The following is a 14377-nucleotide window of genomic DNA, read 5'->3' on the forward strand; positions in this document are numbered from 1 at the left end:
AACAATCTATTGCTGCTACTTCTTCAAATCATGCCGAGATAATAGTTATTCATGAAGAAAGTAGGGAATGCGTATGGTTGAGATCAATGATTCATTTTATTCGAGAAAAATGTGGGTTGGAATGTGATAAAAAAAAAACCACAATATTATACGAAAACAATGTTGCATGCATAACCCAATTAAAGGGATGATTTATAAAAGGAGATAGAACGAAACACATTTCACTAAAATTATTCTACACACATGATCTTCAGAAAAATGGTGACATCGATGTCCGTTCAAGTGACAATCCAACAGATTTATCCACTAAATCTTTGCCAACTTCAACTTTTGAGAAGATGGTATACAAGATTGATATGCGGAGAGTCAAATATTTGGAATAAGATTTTCATCAGGGGGAGTGAAATACGCACTATACTCTTTTTTCCTTACTAAGATTTTTTCCATGGGGTTTTTCTTGTAAGGTTTTTAATGAGGCAGCTAGAATTGCGTATTACTAAATATGTGTACTCTTTTTCCTTCACTAGAATTTTTTCCAGTGGATTTTTCCTAGTAAGGTTTTAACGAGGCACAATATCTTTTAATGAATATCCAAGGGGGAGTGTTATGAAAATAATTATAATGTGGATGTCCATTTATTACTCCGTTATAAATAATCTTCCTGAAAAAGATTATCTGTTTGGTACTCTATTGAAGTTTATCTACAAGCAGCTGATGCAGGTAGGTTGCAAGCAATTCAATGAAATGATTTGTTGCAGCTTCTTATTAAACAGGCAGGTTGCAAGCAGTTCAAGAAAAGCCTCGTAGCTGCTTCATGAAAAGCCTCGCAACTGCTTCCTTTCTTCTATAAATAGAGAAGTTTTCAGTTCATTATGTACATGAGTTTGAAGTTGAAATAAAATATCAATCTCCCTCTATACTTGTCTTCGGTTTCTTTACTTTACAGTCTTTATTTTATAACACTTTTTAATTTATATGACATTATTGCTACAATTTTAAAAGTCAAACGACTGTCTTTTTATAACATAACTTTTTATATACATTAAATTATTTAAATAGAAAAAATTACAGTAGAATTGATGGAAGACTTTTATCTAGATCAAGTTATGTAATTTTTTTTTAAAATTAAAATTTAGAAATTAAAAGGTTTAATCGTCCTACGTCAAATAACTTTAATTCTTTTTGTATTGTAAACCTAGAAAAAAGGAAGAGGTCAAAGATTGTAGTGACCTATACAAAATGTTGTGGGTAGGTAGTTTTGGCCAATGATTAAGTGAGTTGTCTGAATAGAATGAATGGTTGGGATTGAGTCCTCAGAATAGTCTTCGACTGCTAGATATTTCCACGTGTAATGGTAATCAAGTATAATGACGTGTTGACACGTGCTCCTTTCTCAGAAAGAGAGCAGTCATAAAGGATATGGCTGCTTTACGTTCCTTTTTCGTACGTGCCTGACACGCTCCTAAAATGTGCTCCAAGAACTTTTTGCTTTTTATGATAAGATTGGATACTCTATTTTTTTTTTATTTCTCGTATGTCACTCTTTTTCGTTAATACGAACTCGTGTCCCTTAAAGTTTATTAAAAAAAAATACTCACTATAAAAATATTCATTTCAAGACTTGAGCTTCTAGTTAAGGGTGGACTCATCTCAATTTATCGTTTATTATAATAAATTAATATATTTTGATGAAACTATTAAATGCAGATAAGTAATTTTTTTGTGTACTCCAATATTTCAAAAGTTGGGCATTCACAACGAAGACTTATATTTTGTGTTGATCTCTGTTATTAGTCTTAACAAATTTGGATACATGACACTTTGTAACCATATCTTAATTAGATATTATCAAGCTATAAAGTCAAGTATGTTTGGTTGCTGACTGACTGATTCGACAAACCTTGTTAATATGGTATCAAAGGGATATAATTGATTGGCATCTAATAATAGATAATTTTTAAAGGCATGTACATGCGTGAATATTGGACAATGAAAAAATAACACTTTATAAATCATACTTATGATTGTTTAATTAGATTCACGCTTCTAAAGTGTAATTAAAGACTTAATATGAGTAACATATATATCGAACATACGTTGATCGCATTTCAAGATAGTCATCGTTTTTGTAGCCATGCATGAGATTTTTTTCTCGGAAATTAAAGAAGACGATAGAGTTTTTTTCTACTATCTTAATGGACAAAGTCACCTACGCGAAATAAACTCTTCTAAAACCTGAATTGGGGAAGGAGAAAGAAAGGAAGGACTAGCTAGCTATTCGAAAAGGAGTCCTCCTTATGATGCTACAATGGCTGTCCGAAGTGCAAGGGATAAACTTGGACTCGGATAGAATAAGTTTGTATGTGTCGGGCCCTTTGGGTCTCATATTTTGCCCGAGTTTGCAGTACCTCCATCCCCTATGTTAGGTGACCGTAATATTTTGTTACGTTTTATTGCTGTCAGACCAGAATAAAAGGTTTCACACGAGCTCCCATTCTGCGCTGTCGTGGCAGGACAGCTAGAGGAGTGGCTTTGGGTACACCCTGTTCTTGTAGGGAAACGCAACAAGCCGTCACCTTTTACATTTAACTTTGAATAAGAAAGAGGAGGAATGAAGAAGCCAACTTAATCAAAACTAAAGTTACACATGCAAATATAAGCTCAATGATGTCAAGTATGTCCTGCCATCTCTTTCCCATGAAGGTTAGATGTGGAAAGTAAGTGAAGATAGAAAAATTCGAAATTTATATATAGTCGGTAAATATAAAGTATGATCGAATTATATGCATATAAGTTAATTTTTGTTATGTATATATGAATTCAGTTACATCACATATTTCATCCTAAATCTGCCTCGCAAAGTGAGCAAATATCCAAAATTTGTATATGCATATAAATGAATCAGTGCCAACGTGTTAATCATTTCTTCCCCATACTTAAAACATACTTCTTCTTTTAAAATTCATAAGTGAATAAAAGGAACAGCCTTAATTAAAAGCAGCTTTCAAATAAAAATACTGTTGAGTATATATAACATTATGCATTTACCACATCATACATATGACATTCTGTATAAATCGAAACTGGTGGATGAAGGTAATAACTCTAATGCCCAAGCAACCACAGCCTGTGGCTATCGATCCACTGAAGAGTCTCAATGTATACAATGTTTGTGACAACTAGAGCATATGGAGCGCAAATCATATTCCTGGACACATTTTGAAATGGGGTGTTGGAAAATAACAAGCATGTATAAGCAATGTGCACGACGAGGTAGCAACGGAATAATACTCACGTCAAACTTTCTCAATCTATTTGAACCAAGAGAAGACGGGAAACAAGAATATCAACCACCACAAATATGACAAGGAAAAATAATCAAACACACGAGACACCAAGATTTACATGAAATACCTCTTCAATGTGAAGAGTAAACACAAGGGGACCAAAGGCCCTCAAAGCTTAATTAACAAGAGTTACAAAAGTTCTCTAAATTGGCCACAAAGCAAGTGCCAAATCAATAGCAACAATTGACAAAAACGAGCAACAATCAGACCCAAACCTCAAGCTTGACTCTGAGCTCTAATGAAGGAAGGCCAGAGGAAATAAGAGAGACAGACATTTGCGAAGCTTCCAGAAATTGGGGCTGTGTAAACTGAATAAAATCCTCTACAATTACGAGTAATCTACTCCTATATATACATACTGACAGCTGGATCCAGCTAGACTATACAAGTGGAAAGTAAAAGCTATAACTATAACTTACTATTGGAAATGCAACTAACTGTCCGTGACTAACTTAATTAACTATTGAAAGCTTAACTAGCTTTCTCAACTAATTGACTTATACATTGCAGTAATGCAATCCGCTATCTTCCCATATTAAATACATATCTCAACACTCTCCCCCCCCCTCCCCTCCTCAAGTTGGAGGGGAGGGACTCACGACCAACTTGCCAAGAAGAGATGAGTGTTTGAGCCCTGTGAGTTACTTAGTGAAGATGTCCGCTAATTGTCCATGAGTGGATATGTAATGTAGATCAATAAGCCCTTTGACGAGCTTATCCCGCACGAGATGACAATCAACTTCTATATGTTTGGTTCGCTCGTGAAACACTGGATTTCTTGCTATTTGTAGGGCAGCTTGGCTGTCACAAAATACTGGTATTGGTAGTTGTAAAGGGACAGTCAGCTTTTGCAGCAATTTGGATAACCAAACCAGCTCTCCCACTACCTGTCGTGCTGATCTATACTGAGCTTCGGCTGAGGACAGTGATACGGTTGATTGCTTCTTAGATTTTCAATTGATAGGGGTGCTCCCAAGCATTATAACAAAATCACTTACTGATCTTTTAAACTCAGGGCAAGCTGCCCAATCTGAGTCGCAAAATGCTTTAACTGTGTAGTCTTTGGTGCTGGGAAAGAACAGTCCTAAGCTGAGATTTCCTTTTAGATATCTGAGAACATGAGTGAAAGCTTTCAAGTGTGTATCCCTTGGGCTCTGCATGTATTAGATTAAATGTTGCACACTATAGGCAATGTCGAGTCTAGTGTTAGTGAGAAAATTCAATTTCCCTATCAACTTCCTGTAGTGAGATGGGTCATCTAGCATTACCCCATCATCTGCTCTAAGTTTGATTGAGGAGTCAAGATGTGAAGACATTGGAGAGCAACTCAGACAATGATGCTCTTTTAGCAAATCTTGAGCAAACTTCCTTTGAGTAAGCAACACACCATCAGTAGTGCAGAGCACTTTCATTCCCAGAAAATAGTGAAGTTTCCCTAGATCCTTTATTCTGAATGTGTTGTCCAAAAATCTCTTTAGGGAAAGGATTTCCTCTGTGTCTGTTCCAGTTAATATAACATAGTCTACATAGACTGCTACAAAGACCATTGAATTTCCCTTTTTTTTTGGAAAAGAGTGAGTAGTCCAACATTGAATATGTGTAGCCTCTTGAACAAAGTGATTCAGTTAATTTGGCATACCACTGCCTGTTTGCCTGCTTTAAACCATATAGGGACTTGTTTAGTTTGCACACAAGGTTAGATCTGTTAACTATGAGGCCTTGTGGAACTTGCATATATACCTCCTCATGTAAATATCTATGGAAAAATACATTATTCACATCAAGTTGGTACATATCCCAACCTTTCATTACTGCTGTACCAATTAGGTCCCTCACAGTTGTCATTTGTATGACTGGAGAGAATGTTTCTGTATAGTCCACACTTGCTTGTTGAGTGTATCCTTTCACTACCAATCTGGATTTTAGTCTCTCTACTGTGCCATCTGCTTTGTGTTTCACTTTGTAAACCCACTTGCAGCCTATTGCTCTCTTTCCTGCTGGAAGTGGTACAAGGTCCCAAGTGTGATTTGCATAGAGTGCTTCAAATTCCTGTGTCATAGTTGCTTGCCATGCTGGATCTAGAGATGCTTCCTCATATGAGCCAGGTTCACAATCATATGAAATATTAGTAACTAGTTGCTGACTATCATGAATTAAAGTATAAAGAGATATATGTTGGGCCGTTAGACTAGATATGATGAATGAAAAGGATGGTGTGCTATTAGTTGATGTAGAGTTAGGAAGAAATACAGTGTAGTTAGACTGTGACTTGGGAAGTGCAACTACATAGTCTTTTAGATAAGCAGGTGTTTTGTGTGTCCTAGAAGGTCTCCGTATGATTGGGTTCAGTGAAAGTTGTTGGTTATCATTGCTGGAAAGATTTCTGGTATCATCAGAGATGTGAGAAGGGGACAAATCAATACCCTGATCAGTTGAGCTATATAAGGTGTTGGGTGATTGTGTGTCCATGAGGGTGTGATTAGTAATGGAAGTGTCAACATTGACATTATTGTAAGGGATGTTTTCTAATCCTCCTGAAGTAGTAGTAGAGTTATTTGTTTCATAAGAAGAATGAATGCCAGCATTCTGGGAAATGGCATTGTAATTAGTAGTTGAAGTTTTAGAGCCAGAAGGTAAGGAAAAAGGAAATATATGCTCATGAAAAATATCTTTGTGATTTTTGAGAACTGTGGGAAAGCAAAGGCAACCAAAGCTTCTAAGGTGTGAGTAGGTAGGTCTCTTATTGTATAACAACTCAAATGGGTATTTGTTCTTAAGTGAAGATGAGGGGAGTCTGTTTATCAGGTATGTGGAGGTGAGGATACACTCCCCCAGTATTTGAGAGGAAGTTTGGACTGGAAAAGCAAGGCTCTGGTTGTTTCTAGTAAGTATTTGTGTTTTCTTTCCACTATCCTATTTTGTTGGGGTGTATAGGGACATGTTCTTTGACGCATAATGCCTTTTGTTTGTAGGTAAGAAGTGATTTCAGATTCTGTAAACTCCAAGCCATTATCAGTCCTTATGGCTTTACTGTGGTATTAAACTGAGTTTCTATCATAGCAATAAATCCTTTTAGGATATGTAGAGCATTGTTTTTGCAGCTCAGCAGATGTGTCCATGTTGATCTGCTATAGTCGTCTACAAGGGTAATGAAATATATGTATTTATTATGAGTTGTAATGTGGTATGGACCCCATAAGTCAACATGCAGCAACTCAAATATTTTGGTCGTGGAGTTGGTTTTTTCTGGAAAAGGCAATCTTGTTCGCCTTGCCATTGGGCAAATGTGGCATAGAAAGGGCTTTCTGGGGGCAAAAGTGGTTGGTATTGATGGGATTCCCCTCATTTTGACAAAAGGTACATGGCCTAGTCTATTGTACCACAAAAGATCCACAGTATCCTTTTGATGCAAAGAAGTAGAACATATAGAACAAGCATCATTATTATTATTTGTATTCAAAGCATTCACATAATTACATAGGTGTCTAGAATCACCAACATTTACTGATGAATCACAAGCTTTGGAACTGGAGTCTAATAAAACAGTAAAAATATTATTGGGAACAATAGTAAGTGAGTTAGAATGACCAGAAGTACTACGAGTATGAGTGACAGTAGCAGCTGGAGAGACATAAGTATTGGATTTGTTGTTGCACATATCAGAGAAGAGGTAAAGACCACTGTTGCTTTTACCAATCTCCAGAGGCCTCTTCAGTGAAGGGGCCTGCAGAAGTATGCAAGAAAACTTAGTGAATATGACAAAGCAATCTAGTTGTACAGTCAAGGAATGCACAGATATCATGTTGAATTTGAAACTAGGTACAAAGAGAACCTTTTTAAGGTGAATTTGGGACTTAGAACTACATCACCAATCAAGGTTACTTTTACTTTATAGCCATTTGGTAGGGTAACAACGAAATGACATATCAAGGTTTTGGTATTGGTCAGTGAGGATTTATTGAATGTCATATGATTTGTGGCTCCAGAATATAAGATCCATGTGTCAGCAACAGTTTTAAAGTTTTCACATCATTGATATACAAGTTCAGTAGAGGAAGAGCATGCAACTATACCTGTAAAGTTTACAGCTCCACTGGCTATATTGGCATTCCCAGAGTGATCTCCTATGTTGTTGTTGCTATTAGCTTGAAAGTTTTCTAGGATGCTGAGGAGTTGTCCATATTGCTCACTTGTAAAATTGTGCACTGCTCGACCTTGATCACGAGTGCTGTAGTCAACATCTTCAATGTTTCCTCTCTCATTTGTTGTACCAAATATATTAGCAGCATATCATTTGCCTCTATTGAATTTGGACTGCTGTGAGCTCTGTGGTGAGTCTTGTGGATACCCATGTAGCTTGTAACATTTGTCCTTGGTATGCCCAGGCCTCTTGCAAAAATCACAGTACAAACGAGATCTATTCTGAGAGTAGTTCCCCCTGAATGCATTATTGCCAGTGTTGTTATTTGTCTGCTGATTATAGTTTGTTTTGAAGTTGTTATATCCATTTCCATTTGTGTTCCTAAAATTGTTGTTGCCAGCTCCTCCTGCATTTAAGGCTGTGGACTCCATAAGCAATTGACTCTGTGGCCTCATCTCCCTTTGCTTTTCTTCTTGAATAAGGATGGGAAAAGCCTGTGCTAAGGAAGGCAGTGGGTTTATCATAAGGATACTACCTCTCACTATTGTGTATGCCTCGTTTAATCCCATCAGAAATTGAATTAGCCTCCTATCTTGTTTTGCCTTGTGCATACTTGTCTTAGCTCCACATGTACAGTTGCAGGTGCATTGTGCATTAATATTCAAAATATTCAGTTCTTCCCACAACTTCTTCATCTTTGTGTAATATCCAGTGATGTCAAGTGATCCCTGAGTCAGATCATTGATTTCCTTTTGTAGTTGATACAATTTAGCTCCATTCGTTTGATCATATCTGTCCTCCAGCTCCTGCCATAACTCTTCAGCATCTTTCACATATTGTAGGCTATCTGCTAGATCTTTGGATAATGAATTTAGTATCCATGAAGTAACCATATCATCACATCTTTCCTATTGGCTGAGCATAAGAGAATTTTGTTCTGGCCTTTTGCATTTTGCATTTTCCATTTATGAATCCTGTTTTATTCTTCATAGACAGTGCTCTTAAAACTCCTCTCTTCCATGATCTGTAAGCAGATCCATCAAAAGCCACTAGAACCAGCATAGATCCAGCATTCTCTGAAGGATGCATGTATAATGGATTGGTCGAATCCATAGCAGTTTGTGAGTTTGTGTAGCTCGAAGTAGTTGAATCATCCAAGGGAGTTTGATCTCCAGCCGTAGTTTCAAGGAATCACTTCAACGAATGCAAATTCAATCAACAGAAGGACCAAAACTAATGCAGTACAATCGAACCAATACATCAATTTGTAGAAGAACAATAAACAAATGAATTTTGATCTTAAGCTGAAATCACAATTGAATGAACCCTATATCTCAACAACTGATCAATATCGAGTAGTCAGTGATCGAGATTGAGAAAGAAACACGAGAAAAATTACTGAGCGCAAGGCTCTGATACTATGACAAAAACGAGCAACAATCAGACCCAAACCTCAAGCTTGACTTTGAGCTCTAATGGAGGAAGGCCAGAGAAAATAAGAGAGATAGACATTTGCGAAGCTTTCAGAAATTGGGGATGTGCAGACTGAATAAAATCCTCTACAATTACGAGTAATCTACTCCTATATATATATACTGATAGCTGGATCCAGCTGGACTATACAAGTGGGAAGTAAAAGCTATAACTAACTATAACTTGCTATTGGAAATGCAACTAACTGCCCGTGACTAACTTAATTAACTATTGGAAGCCTAACTAGCTTTCTCAACTAATTGACTTATACATTGCAGTAATGCAATCCGCTATCTTCCTATATTAAATACATATCTCAACAATAATAAAAATAAGATTGCACCAAAACAATTGAAGAAAGGAGAGAATCACCCCCAAAACGAGCTACTGTTCACGCCTCCAAAATCGAAGTTACAGGCAGCCTCTAAATCTAATTTTCATCATTGAACTCCAAGAACCAGATGTTGAGAACTCCCAGTTCAAATTTGAGCACGATCCAACGGTTAACGAGTCGAAAAATGCTAATTGAAATGGATTGCCTGAGCAAAAAAATTCTAGAGTAAAAGAACACACTTTTCTCTCACAAGGCTTCAAAAACGGTTGTCCGCCTGCCTCCTTATATTTTCTCTCTTGTTATGTTTCTAACCTAAAATATGTCATATTTAATATCTTGATATTAGTGGGCTATAGGACAAAGTGGACTAGGTTCAAGAGGTATTTTATTTATCCGTATAGGAAGGAAAAAAGCCCAAAAATCCAACGAGGCGCACAACGTGCCGTTTTACCTGCCATTCGGATGTATTCCCAAAGACAAGAGGTGTAATTAATCTTCGTGAATATTAGTTAGAATATGAAAAACTATAGAAAATGTATTACATTGTAAAATACAAGAAAACGTACCAAATTTGATTCAACTATGTAGATGCTAAAAAGGCTATCTGAGTAAAATATTATGATATTCTAATCTAGTCATGAATATTCTTAATTGTAAATCCAGTTGAGTGTATATGTTATGCAATAAATCAGTAGTTAAATACTTTAACAAAATTCTAAGAAAGTATATTGGCACTCCATTCCCTTAAACTGTGTGTTTTGGTAGACTCCAAACATGAAATATACATGTAATCAGCATCCTAACTCCACTAATATCTGCACAAAAATGAGTATTTTGAGGAAGAGAGAATAATTTTTGCGTGTTTTAATTTGCTTTACTAATTTCAACAATTTATTGCTGAACTTGTTCATTTGTTCCCCCTTCCAAACTATTGTAAATTAAGTACTTGAAAGTTGAAACCAAAATGTGTTTAATTATTAGTTTGTCTATTGTTTCTGAAGCTTCCATGAAACTAGCTTTAGACCACTGCAGAGTAAACTAGATACGAGATTACAACACGAATTGGAAGCCTTGTCGTAATATATCTCGTACTCTAGTAAATAGGATAAGCTTTTGTGACAATATTATTTCGCGGATTTTTTTACTTATATCACCATTACTTTTTTATGATGACTAATCGCTTAAGTACACGTCTACCTCAATTATCCAGTTGTTGGCTCATACGGTCACTTAACATCGGGTAATTGGCTATCAAAATTATACAACTTTCTTTATTCTTTTAAAAATTACTAAATTTTACCTAGTTCACTTAAATAGTTATTCTTGTCAATTTTTTTTAAAGAAAAAGTCATAAAAACCCAAGCAACCCATTTACCCAATACCTGAATCATCCCACACATATGGGTCGAATTTAACGAAGAACTCTATATGCAATTATAGTTCATTTGAAATTTATTGTGCTTTTATAATGATTTATATCATTGAATTTTTCAGTTCCCATTTGAAAAATCAAACTTAAAAGTTAAAATGAACTACTACTGAAAAAAATATTGTGATGAGAAGAGCAAGAAAAACTTCTGAAAGTCAACATTCAATATATGATTGTAAAGAGACATGGAAAAATTCAAATCCATTATATGACAACTCAGGTTATGCTCTCAAGTGCTAAGAGTTATAGTTCTTCAACTATTTATAGTTTATATGAGATTCTAATTTATTTTTAAAATTTGTTTCCATTAGACTCTGTTAACACTGACCCATTATCAGACTCTACTCAAGGCCCAAGTCCTAGGAAGACCCGGAAGCCCACATAGTAGTTTACATTTTAATTATACATAAAGGAGTGGAAGACTCCAGAACACGCAAAAGATATCATTTTCATTCTTCTAAATGTTAGAAATAAAGGGTTCTTCTTTCTCTCTCTCAACGGTACAATTTTAGGGTTTTATTTCGATTTTGTTTCTCACAAATTCTAGAATTCTCAGTATTAACATGGTATCAGAGCAGTGTATTGAATCGATCACGCTCTCCTCTTTCATCCGATGTTACCCTTGCCGATTATTATGACGATTTTCAAATCTCTGATTTTCTCTAGTTCGAGTTTTATGGCGATTTTCGTTGGATTTTCTTGATTGATGGCAAAATTTCTCAGCTTTAAGGGAGTTTCTTGTGAAGTCATCTACTCACGGTTGATTTACTGAAGTTAGATCAAATTTTTTATCTCTTACTTCGAGGCCTTACCTTCTTCAGTTTGCGAAGAAGGGTGGTAACAATTTCTTTCATAACTGATAGAATTTTTGCTATATCTTGTTGTGTTTTGCTGCCAGATATCTACAATACCTGAAAACGAGTGGTTACTGACATTGCATGCCTAGGGTTTCTAATAATGGGTAGTCCCGAGGTTAGTTCTTCGAGTGTGAATGAGGGTTTCGATGATTTCACCATCCCACTATCTCATCCTTTTTATGTTCACCCCTCAGACAGTCCAGCCATTCACCTGGTTTCTCCTCAATTTGATGGGACTGGTTTCGTTATTTAGAGGAAAAATATGTTGGTTGCACTCTCTGCTAAAAATAAATTGGGGCTTATAATGGGGAGAGTCTCTAGACCACAACCTGACTCACTTTATTATCATTTTTGGGAGAGATGTAATGATATAGTTATTGCTTGGATAACCAACTCACTGTCTAGAGACATTGCAACCAGTGTCATGTGTTATGAAACTGCCAAAGAGATTTGGTCGGATATAAATGAAAGATTTGGTCAGTCCAATGGCTCTAAATACATACAGATTCAGAGGGAAATTAGTGCTACTTCACAAGGATCCTCAGACATAGCTAACTATTTTACCAAATTGAGAAGTCTTTGGGATGAACTTAGTACTGCCTATGTTGGCCCAGTTTGCTCTTGTGGTGCTTTGCCCACTTTCATTGAACAACAAAAGATTTTTCAGTTCCTCAGTGGCCTAAATGAATCCTATTCCACTTGTAAGAGTAACATACTCATGATGTCATCTCTCCCTACACTAAGCAAAGACTACTCCATGCTTCAACATGATGAAAAATAAAGAGAAACCTCTGCCCCTGTGCCCAGCTTCTCAAATGAATCTGCCTCTTTTTATACTTCAACTACTCCAATGACTAACAACAATAGGAATTATACACAAAGGGTAAATTTTGATCAAAGAAGGGGTTTAACTCCAACAACTCATCTCTCCTGCAAGTATTGTAAAAAGTCTGAACACATAATTGACAAGTGCTACAGACTTCATGGTTATCCAACAGATTTTAAGTTCACAAAGAACAAAAGAGATGTTGCATGTGTCCAGTCTGAAGGTTTCATTCAAGATTCTAGTCCTTCTAGTTCCAGCCCTCAGTCCGACACTACTGGTCATGGTTTCAGCAAAGAATAATACCAACACCTCATGACTTTATTCCAACAACTTCACGTTCCTTCTCCTCACCAAGCTGAGAATCTTCAGAATGAGAACACAGGGTTTGCTCATTTTGCAGGTGTGTTCAATTACCCTGAGGTTAATTGTGTTGCTTTTCATGCTAGTGCAGTCTCACAGTTAGGTACCAATCCTTGGATTCTAGACTCAGGTGCAATTAATCACATGACACCTCACAAACACCTTTTGCACAACTTATTACCTCTTGCCACACCTTTTTTGATTACTCTTCCTAATGGATATAAAGCTAAAGTCATATCTACTGGATCTTTGCATCTCAGGTCAGATATGACTTTACACATTGTTTTATTAGTTCCTTTTTTCCATTTCAATCTCATATCAGTACACAAACTACTTTCTCAATTTAAATGTATTGCAATCTTTACCATTTTTAATTGTATATTACAAGGCCTTTTTCTGAGGAGGCCACTGGAAATTGGTAGATATGCAAATGGTTTATACTTCCTTCATCTAGCCACTACACCAAAAATTCATGCTCATGTTCTAATTCTGTTCAGTATGATGTTTCTTCTTCTGTTGCATGTAATGTTCCTACTTTTGTTTCTTCTGATGTGTTTGATTATTCTAATCATTCTGTAAGTCATAGTCCTACTTGTAACCCATCTAAGATTAAAAATAAAGCTGATTTGTTTTGGCACCAAAGATTAGGTCATATGCCCTACAATAGAATGAAATCTCTCCCTCTTTTATCTGGTAAGATTTCTTCTAAGCAACATCCCTTCTGTGACATCTGTCCTATGGCTAGAAAATAGAGACTTCCTTTTCATGATAGCACCATCCACTCCTCTACCCCTTTTCAACTTGTGCACATTGACATTTGGGGTCCTTACAATACCCAAACATACAATGGCTTTAAATACTTCTTGACTTTAGTTGATGATTTTTCCAGAGTCACTTGGACTCATTTGTTGTCTTGCAAGAGCAATGCTATTTCTGTCCTTAAGGCATTCATTATTATGGTACAAGTTCATTTTAACGCTAAGGTTAAGTGTTTCAGAACTGATAATGCATATGAGTTAGGGAGTAGTTCTGAAGCTCAACAATTGTTTACTACCCATGGCATTCTTCATTAGACTACCGTCCCTCACACTCCTCAATGAAATGGAGTAGTAGAAAGAAAGCACAAACATCTTTTAGAAGTGTCTAGGGCACTTCTATTTCAATCAAAACTTCCTTTAAAATACTGGGGGGAATGTGTACTTACAGCTACTTACCTAATTAACAGAATCCCTTCAACTGTCTTGCATCATCTATCTCCATTTGAAAGGATACATGTCCGACCACCTACTTATGATCACTTAAGGTCTTTTGGTTGCTTCTGTCATGCAACTTCCCCTAAACCTGGTAGAGACAAGTTTGAGTCTACATCCATTCCTAGTATTTTCTTGGGATATCCTTGTGGCAAAAAGGGTTATAAGTTTATCAACTTGTCTTCTCATGCTGTATTTTTCTCTAGAGATGTTCTTTTCTTTGAGCATGTTTTCCCTTATCACCATTCCTCTTATTCTTTCTTTTCTCCTCCTTCTGATCTTTATATTGATTCTCCATCCTCTACTTCTCCAATATCCAGCTCTCCACCTCCTTCCTCCTCTTCTACCTCTTATGCTTCT

At 36.3% G+C, this 14377-nt stretch overlaps 1 protein-coding gene across 1 annotated transcript; it reads left to right on the plus strand.

The window, feature by feature from the left end:
* The first annotated feature begins 11885 nt into the window (after window positions 1–11885).
* On the plus strand, window positions 11886–12362 carry LOC138904927 (uncharacterized). The gene has a single exon (XM_070193422.1). It carries the CDS (start codon window positions 11886–11888, stop codon window positions 12360–12362), a length of 477 nt encoding a protein of 158 aa, XP_070049523.1.
* The last annotated feature ends 2015 nt before the right edge of the window (window positions 12363–14377 follow it).

The sequence above is a fragment of the Nicotiana tomentosiformis genome, chromosome 2, assembly GCF_000390325.3.
Source record: "Nicotiana tomentosiformis chromosome 2, ASM39032v3, whole genome shotgun sequence".
In the NCBI taxonomy this organism is placed as follows: domain Eukaryota; kingdom Viridiplantae; phylum Streptophyta; class Magnoliopsida; order Solanales; family Solanaceae; genus Nicotiana; species Nicotiana tomentosiformis.